Source organism: Mercenaria mercenaria, chromosome 9, assembly GCF_021730395.1.
Source record: "Mercenaria mercenaria strain notata chromosome 9, MADL_Memer_1, whole genome shotgun sequence".
NCBI classification, from domain to species: Eukaryota; Metazoa; Mollusca; class Bivalvia; order Venerida; family Veneridae; genus Mercenaria; species Mercenaria mercenaria.
Window position 1 is genome coordinate 42,118,321 of NC_069369.1, and position 19,505 is coordinate 42,137,825.

Genomic DNA, 19,505 nt, shown 5'->3' on the forward strand with positions numbered 1-19,505 from the left:
CTCACCCCAAGCAATTCATACTGCTTAATAGAAAGCTTACTTTAAGGCCACACCAAATTGATGTCTTGTTCTTCGGATTTTTTTCAAAAATATTTGGGGTGAGCGCGCGAAAAAAAAAAAACATTTTTTTTTGCAAATCATTTTATTGATGCGAGCGAAGAGCGATGAAATAAAAAAAAGAGTAAATAATCGCTTGTGTCATGTTTAACACCAAATAAAGTGTATTTCCACCTATATTGTATGACAAGCCGAAACAATCTTAATTTTGGTTCAGCAAAAATGTGTACAAAATAACCTTATCTGCTGATGTTCAAACAACAGTTTCGGATAAAAGACTCATCACTGAGATGGGACTTGGATGTAGTAAGTTAGGAGTCCGAAAATACATTTATTACTGGATATGTCATTGTGTTCCTCAGTGTAAAAGGCACATGTGGCAATTAGTGTCTGAATGTTTGTCCCATACATACTTTCAATGCGTTTTCTTTATTCGACGCCGTCCTGAAGGCGGTGTCAAGTATATGGGATACACTTTTATTTCGGACCCTGTAAAGATGGTAATGAATAGTTTCGGAGTGATAATCTGAACACAGTGAATAGTTTGTAAAAGGATCAACGATATTGCACAATACATTTTAGTGAATAAACAAACAAGAGGGCCAAGATGGCCCTAGGTCGCTCACCTAAGAAACACCATAACAGTGTAAAACATGTTTGACCTAGTGATTTCATGGAAACAAATATTCTGACCAATTTTCATTAAGATTGGACCAAAAAATTGGTCTCTTGCGATAAAACAAGCATTTTCTTAGATATGACCTAGTTTTTGACCCTAGATGACCCATGTTCAAACTCGACCTAGATTTTATCAAGGCAATCACTCTGACCAAAATTCATGAAGATCAATTGAAAAATACAGCCTCTATCACATACACAAGTTTTTTCTTTGATTTGACCAAGTGACCTAGTTTTTGACCTCAGATGACCCATATTCAAATTCGACCTAGATTTCATTAAGGCAATCATCCTGACCAAATTTCATAAAATCAATTGAAAGAAACAGTCTCTATCGCATACACAAGATTTTTCTTTAATTTGACCTAGTGACCTAGTTTTTGATCTCAGATAACCCATATTCAAACTCGACCTAGATTTTATCAAGGTAATCATTCTGGCTAAATTTCATGAAGATCAGTTGAAAAATACAGCCTCTATCGCATACACAAGGTTTTTCCTTGGTTTGACCTAGTGACCTAGTTTTTGAACCCAGATGACCCATTTTCGAACTCGGCCTAGATTTCATCAAGGTTATCATTCTGACCAAAATTCATGAAGATCAATTGAAAAATACCGCCTCTATCGCATACACAAGGTTTTTCTTTGATTTGACCTAGTGACCTAGTTTTTGAACCGAGATGACCCATTTTCGAACTCGGCCTAGATTTCATCAATGCAATCATTCTGACCAATACTCATGAAGATCAATTGAAAAATACAGCCTCTATCGCATACACAAGGTTTCTCTTTGATTTGACCTAGTAACCTAGTTTTTGACCTGAGATGACCCATTTTCGAACTCGGCCTAGATTTCATAAAGATAATCATTCTAACCAATATTCATGAAGAATAATTGAAAAATACAGCCTATATCGCATACACAAGGTTTTTCTTTGATTTGACCTAGTGACCTAGTTTTTGACCCGAGATGACCCATTTTCAAATTCGGCTTAGATTTCATCAAGACAATCATTCTGACCAATATTCATGAAGATCAATTGAAAAATACAGCCTCTGTCGCATACACAAGGTTTTTCTTTGATTTGACCTAGTGACCTAGTTTTTGACCAGAGATGACCCATTTTTGAACTCGGCCTAGATTTCATCACGGTTATCATTCTGACCAACATTCATGAAGATTAATTGAAAAATACAGCCTCTATCGCATACACAAGGTTTTTCTTTGATTTGACCTAGTGACCTAGTTTTTGACCCGAGATGACCCATTTTCGAACTCGGCCTAGATTTCATAAAGGTAATCATTCTGACCAAGTTTCATGAAGATCAGTTGAAAAATACAGCCTCTATCGCATACACAAGCTAAATGTTGACGGACGACAGACGACAGACGACAGACAGACGACGGACGCCGGACATCGAGCGATCAGAAAAACTCACCTGAGCATTGCTCAGGTGAGCTAAAAATGGCAAAAAGAAAACATAAAAATGTATGTAATGCAACTTATTATGTGATTTAAAACAATGTTATCTGTCTTTCCTCTCCTTATTTGTAGAGCAGAACATATTTTTTTTATTTACAATTTCGTCAAAAATGTTGATCCGATTTATTGATAAGGGAGGTTACTCTGTAAGTCAAGTTTTCTATTTCTATTCTTAGCATGACCTACTTACCTATCTCATTTTCTATAAATAGAACACACCGCAGATATACCATACTGTAAAGCGTGAATCGCCTGGACAAGGGAGAGTTCGTGTATTTTACAATTTCAAAGAGAATATTAAAAAAAAAATATGGAAAATTACAATTGCCTGCATAAAAATTCCTTGGAAAAAAAACGTATTTACAAAGTAAATAAAGGAATCAATAAGCATAGATATGTTGAAATGAACGAAGGAAGTGCCAACTAAGGTGTGCAATAGCTAAAGAGCACTTGGCTGAATTTGTCAGTGACAAGTTAATACTTCTTTAAATGTGGTTAGATCGAAATATCAAAAGCCATGGGACCATAACTTATCAAAGCATCAGTGACTTTAAAATAGAATTCCTTGTTGAATTTATATGTTCATTGATCTTATATGACTAGTCAGTTGCTCTGGTTTTATTATATCTTGTTACTTGCTTCTTTTTTTTCTTTCTTATTTTTAATTTAATAGATAGTTTTTGTATTTGTCCATTCCTGACAAAAAATAAATAAAATAAAAAAAAAAAAAACATTTTCATTGAAATATTTTCTACACTTTGGCAGTGGGTTATTATGCTTTCTAAATTTCTTGTAATATTAGATTTGAACTAGACACTGACATACTCCTAGTAACCTTACAGTTCAACGAGGACTTCAAGTTTATCGTTCGTCCGGAAAAAAAATGAATTCTATGATATTCAAAAGTATATAAGAAAGATTCATGCTTTGTGAATAGGGACAATAGAGAGATTATTTATGTTATATCATTCTTTTCTTGGACAAAATTTTTGATTGTTTTTGTCAAGGGAAACAGTAAATTGCTGTGTATAATCTGCATTCTGAAATCTATAATGTAGGTGACTAAGGTCCATAAAACTTCATCAGTAAATAGAAAATACTCATTACATTACATGATAATAAAAATAATGGTTTCTGTGAACCACAACTTTGAAATAATTTCAACATTTCCTCATTTCCCAACAAACTGCATTTCTGTGAAACTTCATACACACGCTCCTGCATATAAGAACTTTTCACAGGAGATGACCTTATTTAGTGAAATAATTACTTTAATTTTGTATGTAAAGGGACCACCTACTCGCAATGTTAATGTCATTGCAGGTAGAAGATTTGTATTGCATGGTAAAACTTTTCTATCATGTTTATTCTTCATGTTTTTAACAGTTTATAACATAATATTGTTTTATGTGCTAATGTTGATAACTTGTAGCCAGTCAGACTAATAAAGTAATGATTAGGTGATTTCTCATATTGCAATAAATGTACTTCAGACACAACACTTGGCGGCGTCTTTGATGCTTGCATCAATGAATTGCCTTGTTAGTATTAGTGGACATGAGAATATTGCCAGGAGTTTCATGTTTGATAATTATCTTTTGAGTTAGGGTACCTGGTTAGAACTTTAGTCAAACTAATTTGACTTGATCCTCGGAATACTGAGATAAGCTTTTCATATGCGCAATATCTCTACTCGGTTAGGTTGCCCGACAGAAATATAAAACAACCATTAATGTGACCGTCAAATTATTTGGGCTAGTTTGAATTTTTTATCACGTGTTTGCATTTGCAAGGAACATCAATCACTATACATTGAAAATGCAGTTTGTTTTGAATATGATTACTAACAATTGTGATATTACTTATTTTTTTCTTTTCTGACCCTCAATACTTCAAAGGAAAAGACCCTCAATACTTCAAAAGAATTATGAGAAAATATAGTTGAAATTTTCTTACAAGTTACTTCAAATAAAATTATTTTCAAATCAGGCCAGTAGTTCCATGCCCGAAGGATTACATCAGAGGAGGATAGGAGCAGAATTTTGACTGATGAAGCCCAAAGGACAGGAACAACAAATGAAAGAATTTAACCAAAAATTCTAACAAGGTACAGATTATGTCAAAATACACCTAAAAATTGGAGGTACCATCCATGTTGTACCACAGAAAAATGGTCTTGGTTTTTCCCTACAGCCATTAATAAACAAGAGGGCCATGATGGCCCTATATCGCTCACGTGTTATCATTGCACTTGAGGACAAGAAGGTCCTCAGAAAAAATAGGACAAGGAACAACAAAGGGAAGAAATTTAACCAAAAAGAAAAAAAAAAATCTTACAAGGTATAGATATGTTAAAATACACCTAAAAATTAGAGGTACCATCCATGTTGTACCACAGAAAACTGGTCTCGTGTTTTCCCTACGGCAAATAATAAAAAAGTTACTAAAAATAAGCTATTTATAGTAACGTAAAAGGGAAGTAATTAAAAAAATAAATATTGTAAGTGGACAAAAGAAGGATCTACCAAATAAATCTGTTGACATAAATGAAATCTCAGATCAGTATCTTCATTAGTTATGCAGAGATAACAATTTTAATTTGAAATAAAGGGAGGTAATTTGACATAAAATCAGTCCATAGTTATCTACCCTGATTGTCTCAGTTCAACTAATAACAATAATGAAATTTTAAATAAGTCCTGTAAGTACTTACTGATATAAATCCATTTTGATTACAATCAGGGGAGGTAATCAGATATAAAATAACTCTGGAACCTATGACTGGATCTGATTTGTCATGGAATCCAAGATTTATTGTTGTTGAAGATATTTTGGAAGTTTGTATCAAATAAAACCATAAATGAAGTCTCTATACGGCTGCAAAAGCCAGAATAGCCAATTTTGGAACTTTAAGGGGCCATAACTCTGGAACCCATGATGGAATCTGGCCAGTTGAAAAAAGGAAACAAGATCTTGTGGTGATACAAGTTGTGTGCAAGTTTGGTTAAAATCAAATCATAAATGAAGCTGCTATTGTGCAGACAAGGTCAAAATAGCTAATTTTGGCCCTTTCAGGGGCCATAACTCTGGAACCCATTATGGGATCTGGCCGGTTCAAGAAAGGAACCGAGATCTTATGGTGACACAAGTTTTGTGCAAGTTTGGTTAAAATAAAATCATAAATGAAGCTGCTATTGTGCAGACAAGGTCAAAATAGCTAATTTTGGCCCTTTCAGGGGCCATAACTCTGGAACCCATAATGGGATCTGGCCAGTTCAAGAAAGGAACCGAGATCTAATGGTGATACAAGTTGTGTGCAAGTTTGGTTAAAATAAAATCATAAATGAAGCTGCTATTGTGCAGACAAGGTCAAAAAAGCTAATTCTGGCCCTTTCAGGGGCCATAACTCTGGAACCCATTAAGGAATCTGGCCAGTTCAAGAAAGGAACCGAGATCTTATGGTGATACAAGTTGTGTGCAAGTTTGGTAAAAATCAAATCAAAAATAAAGCTGCTATTGTGCAGACAAGGTCAAAATAGCTAATTCTGGCCCTATCTGGGGGCCATAACTCTGGAACCCATAAAGGAATCTGGCCGGTTCAAGAAAGGATTCAAGATCTTGTGGTGATACAAGTTGTGTGCAAGTTTGGTTAAAATCCAATCATAAATGAAATTGCTATTGCGCAGACAAGGTCAAAATAGCTAAGTTTGGCCCTTTCAGGGGCCATAACTCTGGAACCCAATATGGGATCTGGCCAGTTCAAGAAAGGAACCAAGATCTTATGGTGACACAAGTTTTTGTGCAAGTTTGATTAAATTCAAATCATAAATGAAGCTGCTATTGTTCAGAGAAGGTCATAAATAGCTAATTTTGGCCCTATCAGGGGCCATAACTCTGGAACCCATAAAGGAATCTGGCCAGTTCAAAAAAGGAATCAAGATCTTGTGGTGATACAAGTTGTGTGCAAGTTTAGTTAAAATCAAATCATAAATGAAACTGCTATTGGACAGACAAGGTCAAAATAGCTAATTTTTTGTCCTCTTAGGGGCCATTACTCTGAAACCCATTATGGGATTTGTCTGGTTTAAGAAAGGAACCGAGATCTTATGGTGACACAAGTTTTGTGCACGATTGATTTAACTCAAATCATAAATGAAGCTGCTGTTGTGCAGACAAGGTCAAAATAGCTAATTTTGGCCATTTCAGGGGCCATAACTCTGGAATCCATAACGGGATCTGACCAGTTGAAGAAAGGAACCAAGATCTTATGGTGATACAAGTTGTGTGCAAGTTTGGTAAAAATCAATTCATAAATAAAGCTGCTATTGTGCAGACAAGGTCAAAATAGCTAATTTTGACCCTTTCAGGGGCCATAACTCTGGAACCTATAATGGGATCTGGCCAGTTCAAGAAAGGAACCAAGAGTTTGGTAAAAAAATAATCATAAAAGAAACCACTATCGTGCAGACAAGAAATTGTGGACGGACGAAGGGCAATCACAAAAGCTCACCTTGTCACTACGTGACAGGTGAGCTAAAAACAAAAATTCTATATAAAATAAGTCCACACAAAACTCTTTACCAGGTAGAGATAGGTTAAAATACACCTAAAAATTGGATGTAACATGCCTGTTGTACCACAGAAAAGTGATCTCGATTTTTCCCCACGGCCAGTAATAAAATTGTTACAATATAAGCTATTTATAGTAAAAACAAAGGGAAGTAATTCTAAATCAAGGGTGCCTCATGGTGGTGAACATTTGTGCCAAGTTACATCAAACTTCTTCCATGCATGAAGAAGAAATGCTCTGGACAAAGTCATTCTTAAATTTGACCTTTGACCTCTAAGTGTGACCTTGACCTAAGACCTAGGGACATGGTTCTTGCGCATGACAATCCGTCTCATGGTGATGCACATTTATGCCAAGTTACATCAAAATCCCTCCATGCAAGAAGAAGAAATACTCTGGACAATGTCATTCTTGTATCTGACTTTTGGCCTGTAAGTGTGACCTTGACCTTTGACCTTGGGACCTGGTTCTTGCGCAGGACACTCCATCTCATGGTGGTGAACATTTGTGCTAAGTAATATTATAATCCTTTTAAAGATTGTTGAGTTACAGACTGGACAGGAAAAAAGCCCTTTTGGCCTTTGACTTCCAAGTGTGACCTTGACCTTTCAGCTAAGGGCCCTGGTTTTGCACATGACACGTTGTCTCATCCAGGGAAATATTTGTTGAATGATATTTAAATCCCGTTTTGCATGATTAAATCCTGTTTTGCATGACAAAGATGGGAGAGTTATGGACCGAACAGGAAAAAAATCCTACTGACCTTTGATCTCCAAGTGTGACCTTGACCTTTAAGCTAGGGTTCTGGGTGTTGCGCATGACACGTCGTCTCATCATGGGGAACATTTAAGCCAAGATATATTGTAATCCCTTGATGGATGACAGAGTTCTGGACCGGACACGAAAAAATCCCTATTGACAATTGACCACAAATTGTGACATTGACCTTTGAGCTAGGCATCCGGGTTTTGCTCATGACACATTGTCTCATCATGGGGAACTTTTGTGCCAAGTAATATTAAAATTCCTTCATGGATGGCAGAGTTATGGACTGGACAGGAAAAAAGCCCTGTTGGCGTTTGACCTCCAATTGTGACCTTGAACTTTGAGCCAGGGTTCGGGTTTTGCGCAAGAGACGTCATCTCATCATGGGGAACATTTGTGCCAAGTAATATTAAAATCCCTTAATGAATGACAGAGAAATGGACCGACACGAAACAGACTCTGTTCATGCCATGTTAACATTTGGCTGCCAAGTGTGACCTTGACCTTTGAGCTAGGGGTCTTAAAGTTGTGCATGACACATCGTCTTATTATGAGGTACATTTGTTATTTTAAAATCCCTTCATGGACAGGAAAAAAGACCTGTTAACCTCTGACCTCCAATTGTGACCTTGACCTTTCACCCAGGGGTCCGGGTTTGGCGCATGACACGTCGTCTCATCATGGGGAACATATGTGCCCAGTAATATTAAAATCCTTTAGTGAATGACAGAGTTATGGACCAGACACGAAATTGCGGGCGGACGGACGTTCTTACGAACGGACCTTTACTGGGTATTTCTTTTATTATAAAGTACCCAACAAGCGATAAAAAGTACCCAATAAGCAGTACGGAATAAATAGAATTTACCGTTACCTATTGTCCTCCGTACCCAACAAATGTTCTCTCGTTTGCTTGGAAAGATGGATGGAATGACGGACAGATGGAAAAGTGCATTCCTATAGTCCCCTAAACTGGTTTTCAACCAGTAGGGGACTAAAAAGCAAAGGAACTTGCGCACTGCTAGTCAGATCACCACAGTGAAAAAACGTATGAAGTCAAACAACTCCCACAAGTAGTAACTGAGATACCAGCTTACATATAAAACTTTACTCGAAAAAGGGGCATAACTTTTTAAAAACCAAACAAAATAGAGTTATGAAACTTGTGTCCTGCATGTCAGATTATCACAATGAACAAATCATTTCTACTTGTAGATGTTTACATATGGACACTAACATATAGTGAAATGGAATGCATTTTTTATGGATTTTTGAGATAAATTATTTTTCACCTAAAAGGTGTAGGTTAGTCCCTTTAAAGGTGTATTAGATCTGAATTTTGTATTTAACAAGAGCTCGTAGAACACAAAATGCCCCCCTTGATGCATTCAGTAATTGCACAAGGAACAGAAATTATTTGGTCACTGTACACAAAAGTTTTACTGTTATGGGTCAATGTAACCTTGTCCTTTGACCTATTGACCTCAAAATTAATAGGGATCATCTGCTGGTCATGATGAACCATCCTATTTAGTTTCGTGATCCAAGGCCCAAGCAATCTCAAGTTATCGTCTGGAAACCAGTTAACTGTTCTGGGTCACTGTGACCTTTACTTTTGGCCTACTGATCTCAAAATCAATAGGGGCCATCTGCTGGTCGTTATCAACTTCCCTATCAAGTTTTGTGATCCTAGGCCTAATCGTTCTCAAGTTATCATCAGGAAACTGTTTGACTGTTCAGGGTCACTGTGTCCTTGACCTTTGACCTACTGATCTAAAAATCAATAGGGGTCATCTACTGGTCATGATTAACCTCTCTATCAATTTTCATGATCCTAGGCCCAAGCGCTCTTGAGTAATTATTCGGAAACCGTTTAACTGTTCCAGGTCACTGTGACCTTGACCTTTGACCTACTGACCTCAAAAGCAATAGGGGTCATCTACTGATCATGATCAACTTCCCTATCAAGTTTCGTGATCCTAGGCCCAATCGTTCTCAACTTATCATCAGGAAACTGTTTTACTGTTCGGGGTCACTGTGTCCTTGACCTTTGACCTACTGATCTAAAAATCAATAGGGGTCATCTACTGGTCATGATTAACCTCCCTATCAACTTTCATGATCCTAGGCCCAAGCGTTCTTGAGTTATCATCCGGAAACCGTTTAACTGTTCCGAGTCACTGTGACCTTGACCTTTGACCTACTCATCTAAATATCAATAGGAGTCATCTGCTGGTCATGTCCAACTTCCCTATCAACTTTCATGATCCTAGGCCCAAGCATTCTTGAGTTATCATCCGGAAACTGTTAAACTGTTCTGGGTCACTGTGACCTTGACCTTTGACCTACTAATCTCAAAATCAATAGGGGTCATCTGCTGGTTATGACCAACCTCCCTACCAACTTTCATGATCCTAGGCCCAAGCGTTCTTGAGTTATCATCCAGAAACGGATTGGTCTACATACCGACCGACATCTGCAAAAGAATATACCCCTCCTTCTTTGAAGGGGGGCATAATAAAAACATGAACAATTACTTCATATAGTTTATGTAAACATAAAATTAACAAGTTTATGTTAACAGTAGCATGCATAAGGTTTAAAATAGTACACACTGAATACATGTATAGATAAACACAGCATTAAAATGTGTACTGCCACCAAAAAACTGGCTGTTTATTTAATTATAAATGTAGCTCTGTATGCAAACTTAATTTATATATTTACAGACTTTCAAGCACTATTTGGTAAAAAATTAGGACTATTTTTGCCAAAAATAAGGGCTCAACTAGAGCTACTTTTGAGAAAAGTGCATGTCTCCCACAACTGCCTAATCACCTAAACACTAAGTCAGTGTTTTTATACTGTTTAGTTACAAGAAATATACCTTTGAAGAGTAAAATGCCTGATTTTCAGTAATTCAAGGGCCATAATTCTGAAGTGCCTATGCCAATTTTGCTAGTTATCGAACCTGGGAGGGTTATGGTCATACACATTTTGTTTAAGTTTGGTGAAGATCGGATAAAAAATGTCTGACTTGGAGTGCGGACAAGATGAATGGTTTTTGGTGCATATCGAACTTGGCCAAGGTCTTATTTGCAAACACATTTCGTTAGAGTTTGGTGAAGATCGGATACGAAATGTTTGACTTAGAGTGCAGACAAGATGAATGGTTTTTGGTGCATGTTTGAGAATGAAGACTTCAGCATTTTCATGCATCTAGGTGATTCATAAATTATTGTCAAGGGCCATAATTCCGAAGTGTTTTGGCCGATTTAGCTAGTTATCGAACTTGGCTGAGGTCTTATGGTCAAACACATTTTTTTCAAGTTTGGTGAAGATCGGATGAGAAATGTTCGACTTAGAGTGCAGACAAGATGAATGGTTTTTGGTGCATGTTTGAGAATGAAGACTTCAGCATATTTATGCATCTAGGTGATTCATAAATTATTGTCAAGGGCCATAATTCCGAAGTGTCTTGGCCGATTTAGCTAGTTATCAAACTTGGTTGAGGTCTTATGGTCAAACACATTTTATTTAAGTTTGGTGAAAATCGGATGAGAAATGTTCGACTTAGAGTGCGGACAAGATGAATGGTTTTTGGTGTATGTTTGAGAATGAAGACTTCAGCATATTCATGCATCTAGGTGATTCATAAATTATTGTCAAGGGCCATAATTCCGAAGTGTCTTGGCCAATTTAGCTAGTTATCAAACTTGGTTGAGGTCTTATGGTCAAACACATTTTGTTTAAGTTTGGTGAAAATCGGATGAGAAATGTTCGACTTAGAGTGCGGACAAGATGAATGGTTTTTGGTGCATGTTTGAGAATGAAGACTTCAGCATATTTATGCATCTAGGTGATTCATAAATTATTGTCAAGGGCCATAATTCCGAAGTGTCTTGGCCGATTTAGCTAGTTATCAAACTTGGTTGAGGTCTTATGGTCAAACACATTTTATTTAAGTTTGGTGAAAATCGGATGAGAAATGTTCGACTTAGAGTGCGGACAAGATGAATGGTTTTTGGTGCATATTTGAGAATGAAGACTTCAGCATATTTATGCATCTAGGTGATTCATAAATTATTGTCAAGGGCCATAATTCCGAAGTGTCTTGGCCGATTTAGCTAGTTATCAAACTTGGTTGAGGTCTTATGGTCAAACACATTTTGTTTAAGTTTGGTGAAAATCGGATGAGAAATGTTCGACTTAGAGTGCGGACAAGCTTTGTGACAGACACACACACAGACAGACTGGAGTAAATCAATATGTCTCCCACACTACTGTGTGGTGGGAGACATAATTAAGACTAGATGCCCACGGGCAACATGTCGAGCCCGCCCTTTGACCATATATATTGTTGCTTTTCATCATATGAAGTATATCTATGTTTCATGAAGTTGTAGCCTAGGAACACATGGAAACCGATAGAAGCATCCTCTGTAAATGAATCTTAAAGAATATTAACTTCAATAACTTAATTGGTTCATTAAATGCATGACTTTGTGCAAAAAATTTTTTAAGTTCGGACAGAAATTACAAACAAGAGCTGTCACCAGAGACAGCGCGCTCGACTATTTCGATGCTGGATAGTGAAACTGGGCACATCTGAGGTGTGATGTGACACTGACGCAGGTGCCGATGTGAGTAGGATAGCTTTTATTCTTCAAATAGTCAAGCTAAAAATTAATAATTGTTGAAGTCGATTACAAACTCAAGAGCAATATTTTTATAGAGATTTCCCAACTTTTATTAAATACATGTTCTATTCATTAAAATCAATATTGAGTTTTATTCTCCTCAAAAGTAGGTGTATCTCAAAATCTTTTATTGAAACACTATTAGGCTAAAATATAAAACACCAGTCAAGAATGGAGAGTCACTATAAGTGTACTAGATAGAGTGCTGGCTATAAGGTTCTGCATTTGACACCTCTGCGTGAGCATTTTAAATTACATCAACATAACCTACCTATCCTTTTATCATTGGACAAACTTTTTAAATAATATGAAGACTTAAATAGATATTCTCATCCAGCGACGACAATATATCTGAATAAAACTTACCCGAATATGTGCTTGATGAGCGATAGTCACACTTTGTTTAGCACAGTCAAATAACCACTTTATACCCTTATCTATTATGCATATTTCATAAATATATGCATTACAAAAATCTTCTAGGATCATTTTCAAAATACATAGATGGGGTGTTTTAAAGTCCTTGAGTGTATGTGACACAAACTTTAAAGCCCTTAAGGCATATTTTTACGTCAAGAGCCATAACTCTGGCCCGACTGAATGAAATCCAAAACAAAATCCAAGGTGCAAAACTTCACATATTGAATAACTAGTATTTAATAATTCATGGCTCTATGTCAAACACTTTTTTAGGTACATGCAACACCAATTTTTAAGTCCTTTATTTATATTTTTGACTGACTCTGGTCTTACTGAGTAAAATCCAAACATAACTCTAAGATCACAACTTCACATGCAGAATAACAATCCTAGGATGTCTGATGACTACAGGTAATTTTTTGTAATTTAGACTTATAGACATTGGACGGACGTATGAACAAGGGTAACTCTAAGTGCTCCCCCCACTCCACAAAAAACAATTTGGGAGGCACAAAAACATAATTAAATGTAACTATTGCGAAGTGTATAGATACATATCTGAATGTGCAAATTAAAATATGTTTAATTTTGAAAAAGCAGTTTGATGTGATCACAATGACAGATAGATGCTGTCTCTACTTGCTGACCACTTCCTGGTAATCAACTGTCAGTATCACACATTATAAACTACCTCAGGCACTAATTTTCTAGTCTGGATCAATGTTCAGTATTTTTTTTATTTTTCATGTTGTTGAGAAAATAAGGTTTTGAATATATGACTGTTTTATAAATATGCAGAGTAAATCTTCAAAGATCTGATTTCACTTTGCCTGATCAGTTGAAAGGGAGAGAATCAGGAATTGTTATTTTCCTTATTTACACGTCTGATCAATTTAAAAGGGAAATGATCAGTAATTCTGAATTTCCTATGAGGTAATCAGGAATTCTGAATTTCCTTAATTACAAAATTTAAATTTAAATTCATTATTTGAAAAAAAATTTGTAGAGGTCCAATAGGCAATGCTACATGTGAAATATCTAAGCTCTAGGCCTTCTGGTTTATTTTTAGAAAGTTTTTGAAGATTTTCCTATGTAAAATCAAGTGACCCCTGGGGCGGGGTCAATTTTGACCCCGGGGGTCATGATTTGAATAAATTTTGTAGAGCTCTAGGCCTTCTGGTTTATTTTTAAGAAGATTTTTCTATGTACAATCAAGTAACCCCATGGGGCGGGGTCAATTTGACCCCGGGGGTCATGATTTGAATAAATTTTGTAGAGGTCCACTAGGCAATGCTACATGTGAAATATCTAAGCTCTAGGCCTTCTGGTTTATTTTTAGAAAATTTTTGAAGATTTTCCTATGTAAAATCAAGTGACCCACCTATTTACTAACAGTCTGACATGCACTTATTTCCTGCCTATAACACTCGCAAGAGGGGTTGGCAGTATCAGAGATAGATAGATACTATAACTTGTTTTTAAATTGTGTTGCATGGTTCATTTTATGCCAAGTCAAAAGAAAAATGGATTAAAGGAATATTAATAGGTCACAAGGTGAGTCTGTGGCATTTGATTTGATAAAATTACAGCGTGACAGACTTCTGGCACGATTTCTGGTTAGGCTTCAATACCGGGTTCGTTTCAGCTCAGAGATCCAAAAAAAGCATATAACATCTCTGAAGCTGAATTGTTTTAGCTATTGAAAGACCAAAATAGTGGAGGAAATTTCTGATGAAATTGTCATCGCTGCCGATTTTGGGTTTAAATGCTGATTTTGTTGCGAATATGAGATAAATTCAAACGAAACTTACATGTATCAAAAGGGGATTCAATTCCTCATTGATTTATGTAAAAATTATCAAAAACTTTCCAAAATTACGAATTTTCTGGTGATTTAAACCTATGTATGTACTGTACACGATAAACGTTTACCGCGTCTACACAGCATATGCGCAAGCTATAAAAGCAATAATTTTACATGACCGTGTACTGTGATTTATCTCCCATTATTTTGGTCCTTCAAAGTTTTGACAGTAAGATTGTTGAATGTTCGTCACAAATATAAAACAATCTGACTGTCAAATTATTTTGACTACTTTAATAACACCTATACTTACAACACAGGCAAGGCGTCTTAACAATTGCCAGTAAAATAACGCTGGTATCATAATCTGAAAAAAAAATTGAAGAAAGTCTCAGCATACTGGTATAAACATTTCGTCCAAATAATAGGTGTGATAACTTTTGACTGTCGCTGTCCTAAATCATTCTAGTTGAACTAATCCGACGTATACAGTTTGTTTTAATAATATATTGTGGACGCATTGGTCGAGAGGGCTAAGACGCTTTTCTACGGAGGTGAAGGCCCCTGGTTCGAATCCTGGCTACTCCCATTGCGGTGTGTCCTTGGGCAAGGCACTTTATCACGACTGCCTCAGTCGACCCAGCTATAAATGGGTACCAGCAAATTGCTGGGGGTGAGGTATAATTGGTTTTAACTGGTCTTAATATACGGTCGCAGAAAAGCTCTAGAGAGCTTATGTTCATTGTTTCACCAAGCGACGGTAAATAAAACTTACCTTTACATTTACCTTTGACGGTCAAACTGTACACCGGTGGCTGCAAAAGTCAGAAATTAAAAAGCAGCCACTCAGCGACAGTAAGCTTGTCTAAAATCAATAGTGCTGCAGGTAAAGGACGGCATTAAAACGAATAGATTACCTAACGCAGTTGTTCACTATAATATTCATTAAAATCACAACTTATTCAACCAGTCTCTTGTTGTCTAACAACCTCTAACACATTTGACAGCTTCATTTTCACGACCTTAAAATGTTTACGCGATCACCGGCTGTAATGGCGACCAACAAAAGAAGTAAGAATTGCTACCGGTTTTTACCGTTTTCATTAATAAAGATAACGTTATTTAAAGCGTTTACATCAATGAAAATAAAATCATTTATTAGGCATTTTCGGGATGACATGCTAAAATTAGTTTATATTGGTCTGTTTTATTTCTAAGGAAGAGGCTATGTAATAATTTGGACCTCAGGGGTCGCACTAAACTGCTGACGACTTAGCTGACGATATAGAATATATAGGTTAATATGAAATTAGGCGCTGCCTATCTGACGGGAAAACCTAGTCATAGTGATACGGATTCTTTCTTTCTTCTGCATAAATTGTTCTTTCTGATATTTTCTGTTTGGCTTTCAGTTTTAACAGTAAGCCTGATGGTTTCACAGGCACGGGTCCAGTGTACATATTTTGTTTAATATATTTTTTTTCAAACAAATACTTTATATATTTTAGTCAAATGAAAAAAAAAAGTCGATGGCAAAAAATCCGGTCATAGTGTCATATACATTGAAAAGGTGAACTATGCGAGCGTAACGCTATGGGAAGCTACTCGGCAAACTTGTGGAACATTTCAAAATCGGAGTTTATACACTTACAGTCGCTACCTGCTTGATTGCACCTTCGATACATTTTAAGCTATCCATAAATACTAAACTGACCCCATAAATTGCTTTGAAATACACAGAACAAGTCTCTAGGAGCGAAATATTTCAAATATCCCCAGCGATTTCAGCTGCCAAATGAAGTGATAAAAACCAGAAACACGTCCGCTATCCGGAATGAAATCACCAGGGATAACTGAAAAATTTCGCTTGTAGAGACTTGTACTGTGTTTTTCGAAGCAATTTATGGGGTCAGTTTAGCATTTGTGGAAGGCTTTTAATGTTTCAAAGGTGCGATCATGCAGGTAGTGGCTGCAAGTGTATATACTCCGATTTTGAAATGTTCCACAAGTTTGCCGAGTAGCTTCCCATAGTGTTACGCTCGCATAGTTCACCTTTTCAAGGTAAATGATACTATGACAGGATTTTTTGTCATTGATTTTTTTTCTTTTGACTAACATATATAAAGTATATTTGTGTGGAAAAAAAATATATTAAACAAAAAAATATACACTGGACCCGTGCCTGTGGATGGTTTTGCTATTGTTATAAAAAATAACAATAGCAAAATGTTTTAAAAAGTTTTGTTTAAATGAAAATAGATCTAATCATTTCTTCAAATGTGTCAAGACAAGACAGACAATAGAAAATAGCGTAATGAGTTAAAGATAATAGTGATATTTGGGTGCACAGTAGTCCCAAAATGCACACATACTGGTACTGACGAAATTTGAACATTTTAGAGCATAGTTTTAGTATATAAGCATCTAATTATCACTGGAAATGGAAAAACAGGTATTACAAATCAAACTGCCCAATATTTACAATATTTGAAAATGGTTGTAATAAATTAACCTTTCACCCAACTATATTCCCAATAACATCAGTTACCATCATCCATTTTCTTACATTTCAATATAACTACATAAAAGCCGTAAAATATTGATCATTATTCAGAACGAAAGACTCATTAAACATATTTCTGCAAATAATGGCTGTTTAAAAATAGTTCAAATAAAAAAAATGCTCAGTACTTTCAAGATAAAAGCTATTTATTTTAACGCAGTAAATGACAGGTAACGTCATGGCAACAATGTTTTTTTTAGTGTTTCTGTGGTAATGTATTCATTATTTAAGCATTATTAAACCATTAAGCATCAGATCAGGGACAGGTTAATTATTTTTTTCAGAAGAATAAATCTACCAACACATTTAGTTTGTCGTAAACTTTGTCCAGGGTTCGAATTTAGCCATATTTTCTACTTGCATTTTTTCGCAAGTGGTATTTTTTTTAACTTGCTAAATGAAAAAACAACTTGAATTTTCCGCGACTTGTCACTTTATTACAACATTAACACAAACATCCACGTGACGAGTCAAGCCAACCGTATCTGCGCTATGTAAACAGTAACTTATTATAGATTACCAAAAAACCCACCGGATGCGGTAAACGTCATCAAAATTAACGCAGGTACTTGTCAGCAGTTGAAAAGACATGCGCACGGGACATGTATCGAGTGTAAACTTCCGTTTACGACGAAAGATGAAAGAGTGCTCCGAAATTCGTTCTGCAAATGACAATGCGCTGCAATGACCGCGAGTTGTTAAAGAAAGAACAGTGTAAGATCGAGACGACCGTTAGAAATGCACATTATTCGGCCAAAAATTTTCACTCGCAAAAAAATGCTGGTGTCTGAAATCTCACCTCGCAGTTTGAAATTTGCACTCGCATTTCGCGAGTATGCGAGCTTAAATTCGAACCCTGTTGTCGTAAATCATCGTGTTAGCTTCCGGTTGGGCTTGCGCACATACAAATGTTATGGTATACTACCTCCTTAACTTCAAAGTAACTGTATGAACTTACTGAAGAAGACATGTAATCAGTTTGTCTATAACATTCCTTTAAAATTCTTTTCACAGCACTGATGTTACAACAAAATAGAGACTAGAAGATGATGGAAAAGCGTGTAAAACTGAAGAAGGTCAATCCATGTATTACATGTGGACTGTGTAAAGGATATCTAGTTGAAGCAACCACCATTACAGAATGTCTTCATACTTGTAAGATTTTAATATCATTGTACTAGAAAACTGTGAATGGACTGTATGTAGGGCTTTTTAACTCACCTGAGCACAAAGTGCTCAAGGTGAGTTATTGTGATCACCCTGCGTCTGCCGGCTGTTGTTGTCTGCCGTCAACAATTTGACTGTTCACTCTTAGAGGTCATAATTTTAGCCCAATGTAAATGAACCTTGGAAATAAAATCACAGACTTTTTAGCTCGACTATTCGAAGAATAAGTAGAGCTATCATGCACACCAGGGCGTGATAGTGACAAGGTGAGCTTTTGTGATCACCCTTCGTCTGTCGTCTGTGCGTGCGTGCGTGCGTGCGTCAACAATTTCTTGTCTGCACGATAGTGGTTTCATTTATGATTTTATTTTAACCAAACTTGCACACAACTTGTATCACCATAAGATCACAGTTCCTTTCTTGAACTGGCCAGATCCCAGTATGGGTTCCAGAGTTATGGCCCCTGAAAGGGCCAAAATTAGCTATTTTGACCTTGTCTGCACAATAGCAGCTTTATTTTTGACTTGATTTTTACCAAACTGGCACACAGCTTGTATCACCATAAGATCTTGGTTCCTTTCTTGAACTGGCCAGATTCCATTATGGGTTCCAGAGTTACGGCCCCTGAAATGGCCAGAATTAGCTATTTTGACCTTGTCTGCACAACAGCAGCTTCATTTATGATTTTATTTTAACCAAACTTGCACACAACTTGTATCACCATAAGATCTTGGTTCCTTTCTTTAACTGGCGAGATTCCATTATGGGTTCCAGAGTTATGGCCCCTGAAAGGGCCAAAATTAGCTATTTTGACCTTGTCTGCACAAAGCAGCTTCATTTATTATTTGATTTTAACCAAACTTGCACACAACTTGTATCACCATAAGATCTTGCTTCCTTTGTTGAACTGGCGAGATTCCATCATGGGTTCCAGAGTTATGGCCCCTTAAAGGTCCAAAATTAGCTATTTTGGCTTTTGAAGCCATATAGAGACTTTATTTATGGTTTTATTTGATACAAACTTCCAAAATATCTTCAACAACAATAAATCTTGGATTCCATGACAAATCAGATCCAGTCATAGGTTCCAGAGTTATTTTATATCTGATTACCTCCCCTGATTGTTATCAAAATAGATTTATATCAGTAAGTACTTATAGGACTTATTTGAAATTTCATTATTGTTATTAGTTGGACTGAGACAATCAGGGTAGATAACTATGGACTGATTTTATGTCAAATTACCTCCCTTTATTTCAAATTAAAATGGGTATATCTCCGTAACTAATGAAGATAC

The 19,505-nt window shown here is 36.3% G+C and overlaps 2 protein-coding genes across 5 annotated transcripts in view; one reads left to right on the forward strand and one right to left on the reverse strand.

Annotated features, from left to right (window-relative positions):
• Positions 1-15,481, reverse strand: part of LOC123546991 (glycerol-3-phosphate acyltransferase 1, mitochondrial-like) — a 183,898-nt gene extending 168,417 nt beyond the window's left edge. Inside the window, exons 1-2 of one of the 2 annotated variants that reach the window (XM_045333707.2) lie at positions 15,396-15,481; positions 14,792-14,845 (exon numbers count right to left, since the gene is read on the reverse strand). The gene's annotated coding sequence lies outside the window, so the exon portion shown is untranslated. The remainder of the gene's footprint in view (positions 1-14,791; positions 14,846-15,395) is intronic. The other variant, XM_045333709.2, reaches the window with a different exon arrangement.
• A 15-nt stretch (positions 15,482-15,496) lies between these two features.
• LOC123546993 (polycomb group RING finger protein 3-like) overlaps positions 15,497-19,505 on the forward strand; it is an 81,548-nt gene continuing 77,539 nt past the window's right edge. For all 3 annotated transcript variants that reach the window (XR_008372406.1, XM_045333710.2, XM_045333711.2), the window contains exons 1-2: positions 15,497-15,549; positions 18,056-18,196. Coding sequence is in view for 2 of the 3 variants with exons in the window: in XM_045333710.2 (XP_045189645.1) it covers positions 18,088-18,196 (109 nt within the window). In the remaining variant the exon portion in view is untranslated. The remainder of the gene's footprint in view (positions 15,550-18,055; positions 18,197-19,505) is intronic.